At 50.2% G+C, this 21006-nt stretch overlaps 1 protein-coding gene across 1 annotated transcript; it reads right to left on the bottom strand.

Annotated features, from left to right (window-relative positions):
- Positions 1–946: 946 nt before the first annotated feature.
- PLAUR (plasminogen activator, urokinase receptor) lies at positions 947–14921 on the bottom strand. Its single transcript, XM_035712534.2, has 7 exons — positions 14763–14921; positions 12279–12389; positions 10992–11135; positions 5434–5592; positions 4725–4859; positions 2802–2948; positions 947–1501 (listed from the first exon to the last, which is right to left on the bottom strand). The coding sequence occupies exons 1-7, from the start codon at positions 14818–14820 to the stop codon at positions 1248–1250; spliced, it is 1008 nt and encodes a 335-aa protein (XP_035568427.2). The 5' UTR covers positions 14821–14921; the 3' UTR covers positions 947–1247.
- Between the last annotated feature and the right edge of the window lie 6085 nt (positions 14922–21006).

The following is a 21006-nucleotide window of genomic DNA, read 5'->3' as shown; positions in this document are numbered from 1 at the left end:
CTGGTGTCTCGGCTGAGATGGCTGGAACATCTGGGGCTCTCTCCACATATGGCATCCATGCATCAGTAGCGTGGGTGTCCCCAGAGCATGGCAGTCTCAGTGCAGGAGGAGTTTTACATGGCAGCTGGTTTCCCCAGAGCCAGTTTCCCAAAGCCTGGACCTAGAACATGGCACAGCATGATTTCCACCACATTCTATTGGTCAAAGCAGTCACAGAGCCACTCATGTTCAAGAGGTGGAGATACTGGGCTCACCTCTTTAAGCCACCCCAATGACCATGGATGATATGTGATTTGAGGAGGTCCTAAAAAGAAACCCCTGTCCCTTACCTGCCCCGATATACCACGGAAGATGCCTTATCCTTTTCATCATTAGCCATAGGGTCCTGGGAAATGTAATATTGTCTCTATGGGCTTGTCTCAGCGAATCAGAGGAAACATGAAGTCCTCAATACTGTGCCCCAAGAGTGCCATTGAAATGATAGTTCCGGTTTTTTCTTAGTCTGATGGCATCCTAGGAAAAATAGCCTAGCCTTTATCTCTTGCCACCAGGGCACAAGGGAAAATGTAGTCCTGTCCTTCCTTCTTCCTTACTGCAGGGCTTCCAGGGAATTCTGGCCATCAGATTATCCCTCTCATTTATCTCCTGTCTCAGAGACCCCCCAGGAAATGCAGATGCCTCTCCTTAGAACAACAAAGTAGTCTTGACCTTTGGAGCTGGGGAGAAGAGACTGGAAAGTTAGTGCTTGGGTAAGTGAACTGGAGCCCAGAAATAGGAGGGCAATGTGGAGGTGGCTTAGGTGGAGGCGCACCTAGAACTGCTCCCAAGGCTGGGGGCCAAGTGCTTGGGTTCTACAATGTGACCCCTAATTCCAGGAACTGGATGAAAGGTGCCTCCCCATTCATCATTGCAAAGATTGATGCTAGGGAGGAGGGAAGATCGGGCCTTGTTCATTGGTATAAAAATCTTTATTTAAGTATAAAATATTAAATAAAACAAATATTAATTAATAATAACATCAACGGTGCAACACTGCTAACATAATAAACCTCTCTTGCTGGCCTGCGGTCTTTCTTCAGCTTTTCTCTCCTGGTTCTGCAACTCTGTGAGACAGGTGTCCTAATGGCTGGGAAAACAGACCCAGAGAGGGTGGCACACTAGCCTGAGGTCACACAGCAAGTCTGCAGGGCTGGGAGCTGAGGGCAGCTGACATCCCTGGATCCAGCCAGGGTAGGGGGAGTGGGGGATCAGGTCCAGAGGAGAGTGCCTCCCCATAGTCTGGCAGTTAGTAGCAAGGTGACGGTGAGGCTGAGGTGGGCAGGACCAGGCCGGGGGGCACTGCCTATGCGAGGCTGGTGATCCAGGATTGGGTGGTTACAGCTGTTCCCAGTACAGCATGAGACATTGAGATGGGTCATGCTGAAGGCTTCAGCCACGTGGAGACTCTGGCACCATGAGGGGGTCGCACAGCCTCGAACTGTGTAGCTCGGGTTGCCCAGCCCTGAGGAGAGAGAAGACTGCATGAGACTCCCAGCTCCTGGGGCTGGGCCTGCAGTGCTCACTGGGTGACATGCCACCTTGTGGTGGATGCCACCCGAAGAAAGCGGCAGTTTCAAGTGTGGTCCCTCAGACCCTTTCGGGGGAACCAAGAAGTCAAGACTACTCTCATAATAATGCTAAAGCATCATTTGACTTTTCCACTCTTGTAAGTGCACAGTGGGTTTTCCAGAAACCCTGGGACATGTGACTGAATGCAGAGCCCGATATGAGGATTCAGCTGTCTTCTATTGAGCCGGACATTAAAGAGATTTGCAAAATAGTAGAACAATGCTGGTCTTCTTGTTAAATGTTTCCATTTTGGAGACTTTTTTTTTTTTCTAGTAAAAAATATGTTCACATGGAATGAGGTTTTATTTTATATTTATATTTTATTATATTTATGTTTTCTATAACCCACTGGAAAACCCACATGGAGTGGGGTTTTATTTTATATTTTATATTTAAAATAAATTAATAGGGATGCCTGGGTGGGTCAGTAGGTTAAGCGTCCAACTCTTGGTTTTAGCTCAGGTCATGAGATCAAGCTCCGTGTCCGGCTCCACACTGGGTATGAAGCCTGCTTAAAATTCTCTCTTCCTCTCCTTCTGCCCTCTCTCCCTCCCCTACTCACAGGCTCTCTCTCTAAAAATAAAAAATAATAAATTAATAATTAATAAATACATCTCTTAAGATACCTCAGTTTTAACTCCTGATGCAGTAAATATCTATAGATATAACTGACATAAGTAATAATTTTTTAAAGCACAAAAGAGTTTTGAGATGAAAAGGTGTGACAATCACTGGAGTGGGGAGACATGCCTGGGATGGCCCAGGATGGAAGCCCGGATGTCCATGAAGTCCCATTGCTTGTGGAAAGTCCCATGCCCAGAGAAGTCCACATTTCTGTTGCTGAAACACCTGCTTCTTCTTCTTTTTTTTTTTTTTTTTAAATTTTGTTTACTCGTGAGAGAGGCAGACACATAGGCAGAGGGAGAAGCAGGCTCCCTGTGGGGAGCCCGATGTGGGACTCATCCCAGGACTCTGGGATCACGACCTGAGCCAAAGGCAGATGCTCAACCACTGAGCCACCCAGGCGCCCCAAACACCCACTTCTTAATGAAGTCCTAATTCCTGATGACACTTTGCACCCCCGCGAAGGAAGGCCTCTCTTTCCCACAGGAAGACCCACCTCAGCAAAGTCAACCTCTAGCCGACAACCCCTGCCCACAAGTGTCCTCTCCCAGCCTCCTAGAAGGGCTCACCATTAGTGCCTGTGGCGTCCAGACATTGGTTCATGGGGCCTCGGCAGGCAATCAAGGAAGTCTCTTCGGAGGAACAACCATGGGTGCTGTTCCCCTCACAGCCGAAACACTGGAGGCCGTTCAGAGGCAGGTTTTGAAGCTCCAGGACTTGGAAGAAGACAAGCGACACAGAAACCAAGGAAATTAGTCTGGGGGTGTGGGCAGGGGAGGGGTGGAGGGGGGTCCTTCCTTGTATTACCCTCCCCTAGAACTGTCAACTCGCAGCTTGAGATGTCATGGAGCCACCTTGTGGTCAGGCCTTGGAATGGCACTGTCTTCTGGGGGGTTCTTTCTAGAACCTGTGAGAGAAATCCCACCTGCCGGCTCCTCCTCAGGCCCTATCTGACCAGGCGAGCAGCTGTGGAAGATGAAACAGTCCCTGCCCTACAGCACTGACCACTTAGAGCGACATTGTCCAATATGGTGGCCACTGGCCATGTGCGCTTGTTTACATTTACCATGAAATGAATTCATATTAACTAAAACTCAAAATTCAGTTCCCATTGCAAGTGCTCAATAGCCATACGAGTTGGTGGCTACCATATTGGACAGTACAGATGTAGAACATTTCTGTCACCGTGGAAAGTTCTGTTGGACGGTACTGGTTTATAGAGGCAGAATATCACGAAGGAGCGAGATTATAGTGGAGGGGAGGGACAGGGAGTGTTTCCCTGAGGACGAAATTTAAATCCAAGACCTAACAAATGAGAAGAAGCCAGCCAGGTAAACTCATGGGGGAGTCGTGTTCCTGGTGGAGGGTACCTCATGGGCAAAGGCCACGAGGCAGGATGGAGTTTGGCAGTTGCAGAAACTCAATGTAGATCGTCAGGCAGACGGGTGCCGGATTACACAGAGCACAGGAGGGTCTTTGGATTTTATTTTATTTTATTTTATTTATTTTTTTTTTTATGATAGTCACAGAGAGAGAGAGAGAGAGGCAGAGACACAGGCAGAGCGAGAAGCAGGCTCCATGCACTGGGAGCCCGACGTGGGATTCGATCCCGGGTCTCCAGGATCGCGCCCTGGGCCAAAGGCAAGCGCCAAACCGCTGCGCCACCAGGGATCCCTGGATTTTATTTTGAGAGCAAGAAGTGGCTGCAGTGCTCGAGGATGGAGAGTGACATGCTCTGGCTGACGTTTTTTTTAAAGATTTTTATTTATTTACTTATGAGAGACAGAGAGAGAGAGAGAGAGAGAGAGAGAGAGAATGGCAGAGACACAGGCAGAGGGAGAAGCAGGCTCCATGCAGGGAGCCCCACGTGGGACTCGATCCCCGGTCTCCAGGATCAGGCCCTGAGCTGAAGGTGGCGCTAAACTGCTCAGCCACCTGGGCTGCCCTCTGGTTGACATTTTTAAGAAATCACTCTTGCAGGGCACGCCTGGGTGGCTCAGCGGTTGAGTGTCTGCCTTTGGCTCAGGTCGAGATCCCGGGGTCCTGGGATTGAGACCTGCAACAGGCTCCTCGTCAGGAGCCTGCTTCTCCCTCTGCCTGTGTCTCTGCCTTTCTCTCTGCGTCTGAATAAATATATAAAATATTTTTTAAAAATCACTCTTGCTGCTCTGTTGAGCATTGGCTTGTAGGAGGCAAGAGTGGAAGCAGAGGGACCAGCGAGAAGGTTATTGCAACAATCTAGGCAAGAGCTCCTGGTGGCATGGACCAGAGCACTGAGCAGTGGAAAAATTCAAGGAAGTATAAAGTTCTTGGCAAAAGTTTGGTGGCCTCATTGAATTCCCACACAAGCCTTCTTTGAAGAGGGGCTTTCAGAAGAGAGAGAGACCTAGAGAGGAAGGGGTGGCCTGTGAGTGAGTGAGAGAGTGGCAGTAGCCCAGGTACACCTCTGTCCCGACCCCAGACCTCACTCCATGTGGTCCCCCGTCCCTCACCTGGGCCCGCATTGCATTTGGTGGTGTTGCAGCACTGCAGGAAGTGGAAGGTGTGGTTGTTGTGGAAGCCGGTGGGGCCTGGGCAGCCCGGGAGGTTGCCACAGCCGCGGGTGTGGTGCTCATCCTTTGGACTGTCTGTCGGGGGCAGAGGAGAGAGGTCAGATTGTTCAGGGGCTGAGACTGGCTTTGTCCACCACTGCACCAGTCATCTGTCCATTTCCTGCCTCACTGTTCACTATAGGAGCCTCGTTTTATTTGGGGCAGCCATATATCGAGCCAAAGAACACATTTTCCAGCCTCCACAGGTATAATCATGTAGCTAAGTCCTGGCCAATATGATATAAATAGAAGACTTCATGAGACTTCCAGAAAGGAGAACCCTCACAAAAGGAGGGGTGCCTACTTCTTGTCCCTCTTCCTCTTTCCCCTTCCTGGAACTTGGACATGAGGCCTGGAGCTCTGGTGCATCTTGGATAATGAGGCAATCTTGAGAATGGAAGCCAATATACAAGCAACATGAAGGTATCTGGGTTCCTGGTGACAGTAGAACTGTCCTGTGGCTCAGGACTTTCTATCATGGGACTTTTTTGTGTGTGAGAGAACTGACTTTCTACCTTGCTTAAATACTTGTTATTCTGGGGTCATTGTTAAGGGTGGCTTTGGGGTGGAACAAAGCAGGGAGGAGGAGCTGCTGGCAGGAAGAGCTCACCTTCCAGGCCCCTGTGGGTCACCACTTCCACACACTGTTCTGTAGGGCTGCGGCATTGCAGGCTCTGGTCCAAGCCCCTCTCACAGCTCAGATCTGAGGAGCCGCAGGAAACACATTCGAGGTAACGGCTTCGGGTTCGGGGAAAGGTGGAAACCCGACCTGTTTGGGGAGAGGCGGGATGGTGAGACTCCATGAGAGAGTTCAGGAAATCTAGCTCCCTTGAAGCTCACCTTAGCATCAATTCCTCCTAATCTCACCTTTCAGTCAATCATCAAAGCCTTGCCCATCCCACCTCCTGTATCTTTCTAGCATTCATCCCCTCCATCCCCAAGACCAGGTCAGAACGCCTTCAATACCAGCTTCCTCCCTGGCCTCCTGCTTTCCATCCTTGCCCCCGACCCCACCCACTGCATCCCCACATGGCCCTAGAAGGATGTTTCTAATACTCAAATCTGATCCTGCCTCTGCTCTGTTCAAAACCCCTCCATGGCTCCCCAGTGCCCTCGAATAAAATCCAAGCTACTCAGTGTGGCATTCAAGGCCAATCGACATCTGGGTCCGGGCTACCTCTCCTGCCCATCTCCCTCCACTAACCCTTCAGACTACTCCTCATGACTTCCCACATTCTCTGAATGTACATGCTGACTGGCATCCAGCCTTTGCCAGGAACACGCTTCCTTGGCCCCTTACTTTCCCTGTCTCCTCCTACTCATTCTTCAGGCATCATCTCAAATTTCACCTCCTCTGAGAAGCGCTCCCTGACCTCTGAAGCTGGATCAGATGCCCCTCTGGGCTCTCCAATCCCAGCCATGCCCACTTTGGGTCATCCCTGTCTGACTGGACTCTGAGCCCTGGGGGTAGGACCAGGGCTGTCCTGATCATTACTGTGTCCCAACACCACCCAGCACAGGGCCAGGGCCAGTGCCAGGGCCAGAAAAGACATTCAGTAAATATTTGTTAAATGAATGAATGAATAATTGCTTAAAACCCTGCTATTGTTCCCTGTGGTCGTCAATCTCCAAGAAGGCGACCACTGGTAGGCATGCTTCCTGGTAGGCATGCGCAAAGAATAGGGCTGACCTGTGTCATTAATGGGATATTGCGGAAATGACCACGTATGACTCCTGTGCTAGATCATAAAAGGCGTCAAACTTCTTCCTGGCTCTCTCTTGGATTACTTGGTCTGGAGGGAATCCAGCTGTCATGTGGTTAGGACACTTAAACACCCCATGGTGAAGTCTACGTGGCAAGGAACTGAGGCCTTTGTCCAAGCCACAGAGCAGACCATCCATGTGAGTAAAGCTCCCTCGGGAGCCTTCCAATGACTGTAGCTCAGCTGTCCTCTTGACTGCAGCCTCATGAAAGATCTAGAACCACCTACTTAAGCCAATTCCAGATTCTTGAGCTTTCAGAAACTTTGTGAAATAATACATGCTCATTTTTGTTTTAAGTTTTGGGACAATCTATAATGTGGTGATAGATAATTAATACACTATCTGATTATGTCAGGGATCCAAGCCTCACTTGATTGGTTTGTGATAACTCTACCTCTCACACCTGCTGGTCCAGGCCAAGTGGATGAATTATTTTTCCCTGGAAACACTATAGTCATTCCTCTGGCCAGGCCTTGGCTCACACCATTCCAAAGCCTGGCATGCCCTCCTTCCTGACCCCATATATCCAGCTGAGTTGGGGCCAAGTCTTACATAAGGGAGAGGGCAGTCTCAGCTACTGTCTCAACTGGCAGGCCAGCTGCTGGAATTAGGTGAATCATTCAACATCCAAAGCCAAATCTTCCCCAACCCTAAAGAAAATAAGTAAAATGCCAAAACCCATGTCTTCTCACATGAGTTTCCGTGAAAATGAAAACACAAATTGCCATCACTACCATCATACCACCCTTGGGTTGCTTTGTGAACTCTTCTTCTTATGTCACTCTTCTAAATGTGGCTGATCCTCATTATTTTGTCTTAGGCCCTTTTCATTTCTCGTGATGCACACTTTCTCCCATGGGGATGTTATCCATTGACCTGGCTTCATTTCCACATGTCTGCTGGGAACTCACTACAGGCAGGACTTCTCTCTGAGCTCCACACCTGTACACTCATTTGCCTCTTGGTGGCCCTCTGGCCATCTCTCAAACACCTGGAGTCTCTACATGCCCCCAAGGAAGCTTTCCATTTTCTCCATCTTCTCCAAACTTGTCCTTGTCTCCTGAATTCCATATCTCTGAAGTGGTCCCATTCAGTCTCCCAAAGCAGAAACCTGGCAGGTTCCTTGATCCTCCACATCTAGGCATCAATCTGAAGACTTCTACTGACCTGTCTTCTAGTTCTTTAATCCTTTTGCCTCATTGCTTCTGGTCTTCATTAAGTACATCTATTGAGTTCTTAATATCAGTCCGTATTCTGTGTTTCCTGTTTGACTCTTTTAAAAAATGGGACCCACATTTCTGCTAAAACTTGTCCTTTCCTCTATTTTTTTGGACTATATTGATCATGGCTATTTTAAATTTTCCTGTTTAATAACTCCACTATCTGAATCATTATGAGTCTGTTTCTACTATTGGATTTTTCTCTAGGTTTCCAGTTTATTGGTCCTTTTAATTTTCTTTGGGATGCTTTGTAAATTTTTATTAGATTCCAGGCATCCAAATGAAAACTTGTAAAGGCTCTAAATAATGTTATTTTCTTCCCAAGAAGGTCAGGTTTTCTTCTCGCTGAAGATCAGGTGTAGGCGTTTTTAGGGCTGGTCTCTTTTAGTTTTGCCCTTATGCCTAGGGTATGGTCTCAGAGGAAAGCTTGGGATGGTTACCAAGGCCTCTCTCTCCAACTTGGCAACTTTGGTTTCCCCAGCATCATATGCCTGCTGGAATCCTCGTTCAATTCTGTCGCTTCCCAGATACTATTTTCTGCTGAGTTTCTTGGAGTCTCACCCTCTGCATATATGGCTTGCCAGGAAATCTGCAGATATGGGGACTCCCTTTTCTGTGGTTCCATTCGGTCCAGGATTCTACCTTTCATTTTCCAGACACTCTGGCAACCCTAGACTCTAACCCCTGTCTTCTCAGTCTAGCAATGATCTCTTTTATTTGGGTTTTATTTCCCCTTCACAGTAGTGAATTGGGAAGTGCACTCAAGGATTAAGCCAGCTTTCCACAGAACTCAGTTTCTGTGCTTCTTTTATTTCAAAGATTGTAGCACTGCAAGTTCCTCTCTTCATCAGCTGCTCTCCACTGACCTCAAGTAATTGTTTATCATGTGTCTAGCTTTTCTTTCATTGGCAGATTAGTTTGATACATGTGACTCCATCATGACCAGAATTGCAAACCCACCCCCATGTCTAATCCACCAAGTCCTGCTCATCTACCTGCTAAATAGCTCTTGAAATCCACTCACTTCTCTCCATGTGCAGGGTTGACATTCTAATGCATTCACGCTCTTCTTCATCTGGACAGCCTTACCCACCTCCAAGTTGGACTGCCCTCATCTACTTTTCCTCCATCATTGCTTTCCTCTGAGGTCAGAATAATTTGTTCAAGAATACAAATCTGATCATGATACTCTCTGCTTAAAACTCTTTTATGGCCGAGGCACCTGGATGACTCAGTCGGTTGAGTGTTAGACTCTTGGTTTCCACTAAAGTCATGATCTCATTATTGTGGGATCAAGCCCCTTCACCCCTGCCCTGCACTCAATGGGGAGTCTGCTTGAGATTCTCTTTTTCCTTCTTCCTCTGCCCCTCCCCCTGATCATGCTCTCTCTCGCTCTCTCTCTCAAATAAATAAAAGAATCTTAAAATTAAAAAAAAACCCACAAAACCCTTGGGGCACCTGGGTGGTTCAATTGGTTAAGCGTCCAACCTCATGATTTCAGCTTAGGTCATGATATCATGGGTCATGATATTGAGCTCTGAGTTGGCCTCTTCATTTAGCCATCTGGATGTCTGCTTGAGATTCTCGCCTTCTGCCCCTCCCCGCCACTCTCATACTTACGGGCTCTCTTGCTCTCTCTTTCTAAAATAAATAAATAAATCTAAAAAGCAAACAACCAAAAAATCCTTTTATGACTTCCTACTGTTGCCTGTATGGTCTATATTCCTCACCACAGCCTAGAAGGCCCTGTGTAATATGACCCTGCCAATTTCACCAGCTCCTCTTGCCTTGTTTTATCCCTTTCTCCAGCCACATCACTTTCATCTACCTCTGGGCTCTTGTGTCTGTTGATTTTCCTAAAAAACTCTTTCCATTGTCTTTTTAACAGTCTTACTCCTACTCATCCCTCAAGATGCAGCGTAGTCATTGCTTCCTGTAGGAAAACTTCCTTGACCCAAGTACAGTTTCTCCCCTAGGGTCCCACAGCCCCTACTCTTCATCCATCTCAGCCCTGATCACTCTGGCCTCTGTCTCCCTTATCTCAGCCATGAAAATTCTGGACTGTACTTCCCAACTACAGCTCTGACCCCTCTAAGACCAGAGAGCTCATGGTTCTGATCCCTCTGCCTGTGCTTCGCATCCTGGTTCTGACTAATCTGAGAAGTCAATGTCTGGTGATGGGTCTGTCACTCCTATTCCCACCCTACTGGACTGTAAGCCCATGGTAAGGCCCAAAGCTAACTTGGTCACTTCTGTATCCCAGTTTCACATAAATACAGGATGCTGTTTAACCAACTATTCTGGTCACCACAAACAGGGTAAAATGGCCTTAGAAATGGTGGGGGGTAGCTGTGGGGCACCTGGATCGCTCAGTGGTGGAGTGTCTGCCTTTGGCTCAGGTCATGATCCCAGGGTCCTGGGATCAAGTTCTGCATCAGGCTCCCCGTGGGAAGTCTGCTTCTCCCTCTGCCTATGTCTCTACCTCTCTCTGTGTGTCTCTCATGAATAAATAAATAAAATCTTTAAAAAGAGAAAAGAAATGGGGGGGCTGATATTGTTTTACCACTTACTACATTACCAAACTGACAGTTGCTTTCTCAAGCTTGCTGTTGGACCCCTGACCACTCCCAACTCTCTCTTTAGAACCCCATGCCTCCAAGATCCATCAGCTACAGCGAGGGCTGTGGGATTCTTCTGATTGGTCAATATCTTCTGCATTGACTGATATTGTTAAATATTTTTAATATTATCTATGATTAGGAGAATCACTTAGACTTGATTATCAGTACTTCCCTTACGCACATCTAACAAAAAGATGAAGCTGTGGCCTCTCTCTTGTCATTTCCTTGATAATAAACATCTGATTCAGTCTCTGCCAGAGAAAGTTTGAGGTCAGGATGGATGAACAAGAAATAGTGCAAACGTAGGTGCTCTGCTTACTGACGTCATTGTGACTGGTCTGGTCTTAACCAATTTCCTTCCTTACCAGGCTCAGAAAGAGGAATCCAAATGCACGACCAAGCAACATGCATCCATGCTTCCCACCCTCTCCTGTGGAAACTGGAGAATTTGAGCTTTTCTAAGTCTTTTTGTTAAACTGACATTTGAGAGTTGGGACTGGTGGGGAGATAGTCAGGAGGATGATGAGTACGGGGTTGGGGATGGTGAGGGCTGCCCAACTCACCAGAGGTGGGTTTGTTGCACAAGTTGGTCCCACATACGGCTTCCGTAAGAGTGATGATCTTCATGCCTGTCCGATAGCTCATGGTCCTGTTGCTCTTCTCTGGGTGGGTACAGCCTCTCTCCACCACCTCCAGCTCATCACCATCTATGAGGAATGTGTCTGTTATCCCAAAGGCTCTCCCAGGCCCAACCAGCCTCTGACACTCCTGACCATAAGGTCACCCACTTCTGGGGCTGATCCTTGCCAGGCCTCTGCTCTTGGGTCCAACTGTCTCCCCTCCTCATCCTCCCATCACAGGGGGCCTACCATCTCTTAGTGGCCACACTATCACTGAGGCTGACTGGATCCATCTACCCCTCTCCCCCAGCTTAAATTTGAAAGATACAGTTAAAGTCTTCTGTTCATCTCCCTAAATCCCATTCCCCTTATGCCCTGTCCAGAAGCAAGCACTGGTGTAGGTAATTCCCACACTAGATATGCATAACAATGTATACTATTATTTATAATATACTATTAATTATTTATTGTATATTGTTATATACTATTTATATGAAAAGGTACCATACCCTGCAACATGTTTTTTTTTCTCTCAACCTGATGTTTTTGAGATGTATCCACTTTATTTTTTTTTAATTTTTTAATTTATTTATGATAGTCACAGAGAGAGAGAGAGAGAGAGGCAGAGACATAGTCAGAGGGAGAAGCAGGCTCCATGCACCGGGAGCCCGATGTGGGATTCGATCCCGGGTCTCCAGGATCGCGCCCTGGGCCAAAGGCAGGCGCCAAACCGCTGCGCCACCCAGGGATCCCGATGTATCCACTTTAATATCTACAGCTCAAGTTCCTTCATTTAAACTGCTGTGGAGCATTCCACTGTGTGATTATACCATAATGTTTCTCCTCTGCTGATGACTAATCCATACCACAAACATGATTGCTAAGAACATTTCTATACATGTGTCCCTGGGCGTGTATGTCTGAGGTTCTTCGAGGTTTCTATACTCCTAGGAAATTAAACTGCTGTCTCTAGGGTATGCTAATCTTCATCTGCACTAGATATTGCCAAATTGCTCTGTGCAGTGGATGCACCAATTTGTCCCCATTAGCAGGGTCTGCAGCTCCACAACCTCATCCATCCCAGCACTGTCAGATTTTTAAATGCTTGTCAAACTGGTAGGTATGAAATTGGATCTCCTTGTCTTTTTTGTCTGCATTTCTCTGATTACTGGTGAAATAAGGTTTCTTGGTCACTTGAGTTCCCTGTTGTTCTGTAGAGGGGGAGCCCACCTTCCCATATGCGCATGATCGTGGTCCTGCAGAGGTCCTGGCCAGGGGTACACTCTTCCACCTGGCACTTCCCAGTACTCCCACACAGCATGCACTGCAGGCTCCAGGAGACTGGGTGGGGAAGAGGAAAGAGAGGAGAGATTGTTACAGTTCTGTGCCGCGATCTCCCCCTGCCCCCTTCATGCCCCAACACTAGGACCAAGTCTCCAGGCCTTGGGTGCTCAGGTTGGCGCTCCACATTCTTCCCGACCCCCAGTTCCAACCCTGGGTTCAGGTCAGCAGTACTTCCGGCCTATCTCTAGCCCAACGTTTTATCTACACCCCCTACCATAAAGCTCTATCCCCTCTCATAATCCTTCCCTAAAGTTCTGTCCTGGCTCATTTTCCCTTGAATTCTGTATCAGCGCGCGGCCTACCCTGAATCCAGTCCCACCCTCTTTGTGGATTGGGACGTTATAGCCCAGCTCCAGTTTAGATCCTTTCCCCCACCCCACTGGCCTACGGTCTATTCTGCTTCGCAAAGTCTCCTAAGGGTGTTCTGCTCTCACTCAACTGCAACTGATCTTTACAGGCTATTCCAGTTCCCAGTGCCTCTCACTGACTGTCACCCCATTAATGCCCTTTCCACAGCCTTTCCCCATCGTTCTCTCCCCGCTCATCAGTCCAGGCCAAAGTTCTAACTCCGCCCATCAGCCCTGGGGAGGATCTTTTTTTTTTTTTTTTTGCTTTTTAAAGATTTTATTTATTTATTCATGAGAGACACAGAGAGCCAGAGACATAGGCAGAGGGAGAAGCAGGTTTCCTGGAGGGAGCCCCATACAGTACTCCATCCCAGGATCCCGAGGATCACGACCTGAGCCAAAGGCCGGCGCTCAACCACTGACCACCCAGGTGCTGCACTAGAGAGGTTCTAGCCCCAACTGTAGCCTCCTCAAAGTTCTCTACCCCCCAGCTCCTCCCCCAGATTCTCCCCCGACCCACTAGCACTTCCTGAGGTTGTCTCCCAGCCTCCACAGCTCCTCCCCCGAGGGCCTCTCCCGGCTCCCAGCCCCTCCCCCGAGGTTATCTCCCCGCCCACTAGCTCTTCCCGAGGTCCTCTCCCCGCCCCAGCCCCTCCCCCGAGGTCCTCCCCCCGCCCCAGCCCCGCCCCCGATGTCCTCGCCCCGCCCCCGGCCCCTCCCCAGGTCCTCTCCCCGCCCACTAGCTCTTCCCGAGGTTCTCTCCCCGCCCCCAGCCCCGCCCCCGAGGTCCTCTCCCCGCCCCCAACCCCTTCCCAGGTCCTCTCCCCGCCCACTAGCTCTTCCCGAGGTTCCAGCCCCGCCCCCAGCCCCTCCCCTGAGGTCCTCTCCCCGCCCCGGCCCCTCCCCAGGCCCTCTCCCCGCCCACTAGCTCTTCCCGAGGTTCTCTCCCCTCCCCCAGCCCCGCCCCCGAGGTCCTCTCCCCGCCCCCAGCCCCGCCCCAGGCCCTCTCCCCGCCCACTAGCTCTTCCCGAGGTTCCAGCCCCGCCCCCAGCCCCTCCCCCGAGGTCCTCGCCCCGCCCCGGCCCCGCCCCCGAGGTCCTCTGCCCGCCCCGCCCCCGCCCCCGAGGTCCTCTGCCCGCCCCCAGCCCCGCCCCAGGTCCTCGCCCCGCCCACTAGCTCTTCCCGAGGTTCCAGCCCCGCCCAGCAGCACCCCCCGTAGTTATTTCTTGGCCCCCTAGCGCCGCCCCGGCGCCTTTGCCCGCACGCCAGGCCTCCCCTGCTGCGATCCGTTTCCCACTCCACACTCGCAGTCTTCCAGAGTCATTACTCATTCTTGGCCGCGAAAGGTCCGGGGAGCTTTCCGGGTTATTCACTGTTGAGCCGCTCCGCAACCCCCGGCTCTCTCTCGCCCGGCCCTGACTCAGTTCCTTCTCAGTTTCTTCTCGCTTTTCAACCCTGTCCCGTACATTTTCCGAGAAAGGAGTTGGGAGGGTAGCTAGGGGAGAGCGAAAGGGAAGGGTCCTCCGGGGACGAGCCCTGGATCCCCGGCCCCCGTCTCTGCGACTTCCGGCTCGGTCCTCCGGGTCTCTCAGGGGGCTGGGTCGGTGCGGGGACCGGGTGGTGGGGGGAGGGCTCCGGCAGAGCGGGGAGAGCCGTGGACGCCCCTGCGGGGCCAGGCTCGCACTCACTCAGGCTGGAGGTAGGTTACCCCTCTACAGGGTTGAAATAGCTTGGGCCGTCCAGTTTGAAAATGCACGGAAGGAGCATGGAATAAAGAGCGCGCTCACTCCACCGTGGCTGCTATTAACCGCCCTTGCTCCGCTCCTATTTTCTGAGCACCTACTGTTTGCCAGGTATACTGCTGTGTGCGGCTGCAGATGGCAGGAGGATTATTATGCGAGTGGGACGGCTGGGGACTGAGCCCTCTTCCAACTCATCAAACTCTGGGCACCCCCCCTCCCGCTCGTCCCCCCTCTACTGCGTCCCAGTTCCCAGCGCAGGTGTTTGGGCACCCAGGCCCTACCTGGAACGCAGGTCTGAAGCAACAGCCCCAGCAGCGGCAGCAGCAGCGGATGGCCCATGTCTGGAAGCAGCTCCTGTCTGTGGCTCCCTGCACCGCTCCGTCTGGCCCAGGGAAGGAGACAGTTTTGTGGCCCCGGGGCTCCTCCCAGAGATTTTACGAAAGAGCGAGTCAGCCCCAGATGCGTGGGTGCTTCCCCCTCCTCCCCCACTCACCCCTCCTCTTCAAACACTTCCTTTGCCAGGGCGCGGCCGGCCAGGAGTAGGGGGCTGGCTCTGCTGTGAGTCATGTGGCCATGGTCACAGCTGTCTCCCGGCTGCCAAGGTGCAAATTCCGCTTCTCCTTCCTCCTGCTACGGGACCTCAGCACGGGATTGAAACTTGTCCTGGTGGAATCAGAGAGCGACACAAACCATAAGAGACTCAACTCTAGGAAACAAACAGGGTCGTTGGAGGGGAGGTGGGTGCAGGAATATTAGAGTACTGGGTGTTACATACAACTGATGGATCACTGAACTCTACCTCTGAAGCTAATAATACACTATATGTTCATTGAATCTAAATAAAATAAAATAAAATAAAATAAAAAACTTGTCCTGATGAGACATTTGTGGCTGATCATTAGTTATTGTTAGGATTTTTGTTAGTTTTGTCAGAAAGGATAATGGTGTTGTGGTTACATGGGGGAAATGTCTTTATCATTAGAGATGCACACTGTAATATTTGGGGGTGAAATAATGTCTCTAATTTGACTTAAAACACTTCAGTCAAGAAGTAGATATTGCTGGTATGAAAATGGTTTTGTGGGAAATTGTTTTCAGTCTTTACAGACATTCACTGAAATATCTGGAGGTGAATGTCACTGATGTCTGCAGTTACTTTAAAATGCTTCAGAAAAAAAGGAAGGCAAAATACATGTATCAGTTCTATCAGGGTAACTTACATGCCATTGTCTTTTCTTCTGTGTGTTTGTAGAGGTCCTCATTACGTTTTTTAAAAAGTGAAATAAAGGATGCCTGGGTGGCTCAGTCAGTGGTTGAGCATCTGCCTTCAGCTCAGGTCATGATCCCAGGGTCCCGGGATCAAGTCCCACATCAGGCTCCCTGCAGGGAGCCTGCTTCTCCCTCTGCCTGTGTCTCTGCCTCTCTCTCTGTGTCTCTCATGAATAAATAAATATATATATTTTAAAGTGAAATAAAACATAGGGTCGCCTGGGTGGCTCAGTTGGTTAAGCAGCTGCCTTGATTTCCCCTCAGGTCATGGTCTCAGGGTGGTGAGATGGAGCTCTGCATCCTGTTCTGCATGAAGCATGGAGCCTGCTTAAGATTCTCTCTCCCTCTGCCTCCTCACCCCTGGCTCCTACTCACACGCATTCTCTCTCATCTTCCTAAAAAAAAAAAAAAAAAAAAAAGTAAAATAAAATGTAAAAGATAATATCCTCCAGTCTCTTCATCTCTTCATGCTTCTGACCAATTAGAGCAAATTAATGCAGGTGAAAATGCCTGAAACTGTTGCTGGCCTACTAGGAGGGCTCAACAAATTCCTTCAGCCTTTACCAAGAACCTACTTTGTACCAGGCACTGGTTCAAGGAGGAGCTGGGGACACAGCAGGAAACAAAGCAAAGTCCCTGCCCTTGACGATGAAGAGTAAACATGTGTTATTTAATCTCTGGTTCAGGCAGTGATAAGTAACTTCACAGAGAATGACAAACCAGGATGTCGGAAGTAGAAAGGTATAAGTGAGTGAAGGTTGGTTTTCGGTGAGGTGATGCTACAGGGCTTCCCTGATCAGGTGGCATTTGAGCAGAGGCTAAGTGTGGTGAGGGCAGAAGTTGGGCAGATGGTCCAAGTAGAGCTGCAGGGAGAGGCAACAGCCAGTGCAAAGGTCCTGAGGTGGCAGCGTACTGATGAGATCTAGGAACAGCAGAGCTGCCAGTGTGGCTGGAACAAAATAGGGAAGGGAGAGGGTAGTAGGCAATGAGTGAGTAGTAGCTACCTCTACACTCTAATAAGGAGTGTAGTATTGTTATTCTTATCAATTAATTGAAGCTTTAAGGTAATAATTTTTTTAAAGATGTTATTTATTTATTCATGAGAGAGAGAGAGAGAGAGAGAGAGAGAGAGAGGCAGAGACACAGGCAGAGGGAGAAGCAGGCTCCATGCAGGGAGCCCGACGTGGGACTTGATCCCGTGTCTCTAGGATTAGGCCCTGGGCTGAGGCAGTGCTAAACCGCTGAGCTACCCAGGCTGCCCTAAGGTAATAGTTTTAAGGTAAAGCAAGAACAATCCCAAAGAAATCCTCTCTTCTAACAGGCAGTAGAGCCTAGTGTTTGAGATGTGGAGGCTGCCACCAGACTGGGAGGGTTCAAATTCCAGCAGCTCACTACTGTGTGGGCTTGGGCAGGTTACTTAACCTCCCTGTGCATTCAGCCCCTTAACAAGTGCGTGTCTCCCAGGGCTGGTGTGCTAGGGACATAAAACAATGCACCCAGGGTGCTTGCCATCCTGCCTGGCATGTGGTACGTGCTCAGTAAAAAAACTCTAACTGCCATTGATTATGGTTGGGCCTGGCTCTCCAGAGCTTCTGGGGACAGGGGTGAGGGGTGGAGAGGTGGCAGTGGGGAGGGAGGTGGGGAGGTGTTACGAGTTTGAGGCAGGGGTTGTCATGCTGCCAGCTAAGGGACTGGACTGCTCCCTAGCTTGGTCACCCTGGGCCAACAGATGCCTTTCCTTGCCAGCCTCGATTGTTCCCTCATGTGGAAAGTGGGGCCCCTTTTGGGTTGACGCAAACACTGAGGGGGGAATAGAAAGTTGGGGTGTTGGGCCAGGCGGGCTTATGATCCAGCTTCCTGGCACGATGACCTCACTGCCCCCCCACTCTAGCTTTAAGAAGATTTTATTTACTTATTGGAGAGAGAAGGAGGAGGGGGAAGGGCCGAGGGAGAGAGAAGCAGACTCCCCAATGGGCAGGTAGCTTGATGTGGGGCTCGATGTGGAGCTCTATCCCAGGACCCCGGGATCATGACCTGAGCAGAAGCTTGATGGATAGCCACCCAGGCACCTCTCTCACTGCCCCTTCTATTCGCTCTTTTATGTACAGAATTCAGCCACCCATCTCCATCTCAGACTGTGCTAGTCTCTCAAAATCTGTCTGTTGTTCCCCTCCTGTGTCTCTCCATCTCTGTCTTTTTCTGCTTTGTTCTTTGTCTTGGTCTCTGTCTCTGTTTATCTCTCTCGATCCTTCTCTCTCTCTCTCTCTCTCTCTCTCTCTGACTTTCTCGCTCTATGTCTTCCTGCCTGTGTCTCTGTGTCTTTTTTCTGTCTCTGTCTCTGTCTCTGCTTCTCTCTTTTCTGGGTCTCTGTTTTTAGAGTCTCTCCAGGGCTGTCTCTCTGTTTCTGTCTCTGTCTCTGTGTGACTCGTTCCCTCTGTCTCTCCCTTAAGTGACACACACCTGTGAGGTCCAGTGACGTGTCACGGGAGGGAGCAGGCGGGAGGCTAGGCCTGTGCACAATCCCAGAAAAGCGGCAGGAATGTCAACTCTTTCCTCCTCGTGACTCACCTGGGCCTCGCCCAGCTCCTACCTGCCTGCTGGGTCCTGAGGGAGGCCCACAGGTTTCGGGGGCTTCCCCGGGGCTGAGGAGGGGAGAATCTCCCGCAGAGTCAGAGACAGAGAGAGATCTAGAGAGACAAAGGGCAAGAGACGTGAGATAGAGGGAGATGGTGAGAGAGGAGGATGGAGACCCCAGGGCAGTGAATGAGGGAGAGAGATCTCTCTCTCCACCTGAAAGAAGGACAGAGATGGTGAGACAGGGAGAGTTGGAGAGAATGACATCTGATTATTCTCAAAGAGAACAAGTAGAGACACAGAGAAACTGCGTCCATCTGGGACCCTCTTCAGCCTCTTTTTTCTTTTTTTAAGATTTTATTTATTTATTCATGAGAGACACAGAGAAAGGCAGAGACATAGGCAGAGGGAGAAGCGGGCTCCCTTCAGGGACCCTGATGTGGGACTCGATCCCAAGACCCCGGCATCATGACCTGAGCTGAAAGCAGATGCTCAACCACTGAGCCACCCAGGCACCTGAACTGAAGGCGTGAACACCGAAAACACCGAACCCCAAAGAGCCCCAGATCACAAGCCCTGGACCCTGTTAAGTGGTACTGTCTGTAGAAAAATGAGTCTTTGCAGATGTGATTATGTCAAGGATCTCAAGATGGGGACATTATCCTGATGATCCACGTGGGCTCTCCATATAATCATAAGTGTCCTTACCGAGGGAGGCGGGTGGACATTTGACTATAGACCAAGGGAAGAGACCAGAGTCAGAGAGGAAAGACGCTTTGAAGGTGGAGGAAGGGACCAGGAACAGAGGGAGGCCAGAGCACCCCTCTAGCTCCTGGAAAAGGGCAAGGTGACCCTGCCCCCTAGAGTCTTCAGAAGAAGCACTACCCTGCTCACACCTTGATTTTGGTCCCTTAAAACCCATTTTTTGATTTCTGGCCTCCAGTGCTGTCAGAGAAAACGTGTCTATTATTTTAAGCTACTAAACTGATGCTAATTTGTTAGGGCGACCACAGGAATCAGATGCCAGAGGCTAAGTCACTTGCCTATGATGGCCTGCAGGCAGAGTCGGGATTTGGACCCAAACAGGCTGGCTCTCGGCCAACAAGCACATAACTATATCACCCTGAGTGTTCCCGCTCTGGGGAGAGAAGAACCGGGAGCTAGAAGCCCCCAGGCTCTTTCCATCCTGTCCTCCAACTGGTCCCCTTGGCCATGGCTCCCTCTGGCTTCATGGGGTTGAGCTGACCTGCAGAGAGGAGGGGATCTGGAGGAGAAAAAATTTGTGCAAAGAAGAAAGGTTTCCTCATCTCTAGCCACCAAAGTTGTACAACCAAGTTGCAGTAGCAGAAATAACTCATTACAATTCAAGAGATAATGATGCTAATAGGCAAAAAGCTCTGGTTAAGGGTGGAAGGTACCTTCCTCCACCTCCCCCATCTCCTCCCCACCTCGACAAAAAAGAAAGAAGAAAGAGACATGTTGAAATCCTAAGTCTTAGTACTGAGAATGTGACCTTACTTGGAAATAGGGCTGTTGCTGATGGTGTTAGGATGATGTCACAGTGGGGTAGGGCGGGCCCTATGAACATGTCTGGCATCTTCATAAGAAGATGGCCATGCTCCCAGCTCAGCGGGCAGTCTGCTTCTTCCTGTCCCTTAGTCTCTCCCTCTGCTTGTGCTCTGTCCCCATCTCTCTCTCTCTCTCCCTCTCTCAAATGAATAAATAAAATCTTAAAAAAAAAAAAAAAAGAAGAAGAAGATGGCCATATGCAGACAGGGAGACAGGGAGAGGGCCATGGGATGGTGAGAGCAGAGACTGGAGTCAGGGAGCAACAAGCCTAAGGAATGCCGGAGGTCACCAGCAAGCCACTAGAAGCCGGCAAGAGGCAGGAGGGACTCCCCCACGGGTTTCCGAGATGGCAGTTCTGCCCGCATCTTGGGTTTGGATTTCCAGCTCCAGATGTGAGACGACACGTTTCTGTTGTTCTAAGCCTCCGGGGTCTGTGGCACTCTGTTGCGGCAGCCACGGGAAACTAACACGGCTCCTATGAATCAACAGAAACGTTAGCACAGGAAAGAAGAGGAAGCATGAATGACTCTTATAAAAGTGGCACTACAGTGGTATTTACATCACTTAGCTTTGGCTGGGTTACAGCACCCCAAAATGGAGCGGCTTAAAACAACACACGTTACGAGGGGTCGCAGGGCCCAGCTGGTGGAGGCTGGCTTGGCTGGGCCCGGCTGGTCTCGGATGGCCTCGCTTGGGGGTCTTCACTGGGCTGGCCGGGAGGGCCCGGCTGGTCTCGGATGGCCTTGCTTGGGGGTCCTCACTGGGCTGGTCGGAAGGCCCGGAGCCCCCCTCCGAGGGGCCGTCCCCACCCTGCAGGAGGCAAGCTCATTCACACAGGGGCCGAGGGCTCCCAGCAGCGAAGCAGAGACTTGAAATCTTGCAAACCCTCCTGACCCAAGACCCCAAACTCATGCAACATCGCTTCTGCCTCCTTCTATAGTCAAAGCGAGTTCCAAGACTGGTGCAGAGTTGAGGTGAGGGAAACGGACTCTGTCACCCGATGGCAGGAGCTACTACATAGAGGTAGGTCATGGCTGTTTGCATCGTCCCACGCCCCTTTCACCTACAGACTGGCAAAAATAAAACAGCTGGATGATACACAGAGCTGGTGAA

Source organism: Canis lupus, chromosome 1, assembly GCF_003254725.2.
Source record: "Canis lupus dingo isolate Sandy chromosome 1, ASM325472v2, whole genome shotgun sequence".
Lineage (NCBI taxonomy): Eukaryota > Metazoa > Chordata > Mammalia > Carnivora > Canidae > Canis > Canis lupus.
This window is presented reverse-complemented; position numbering and strand designations above follow the sequence as displayed.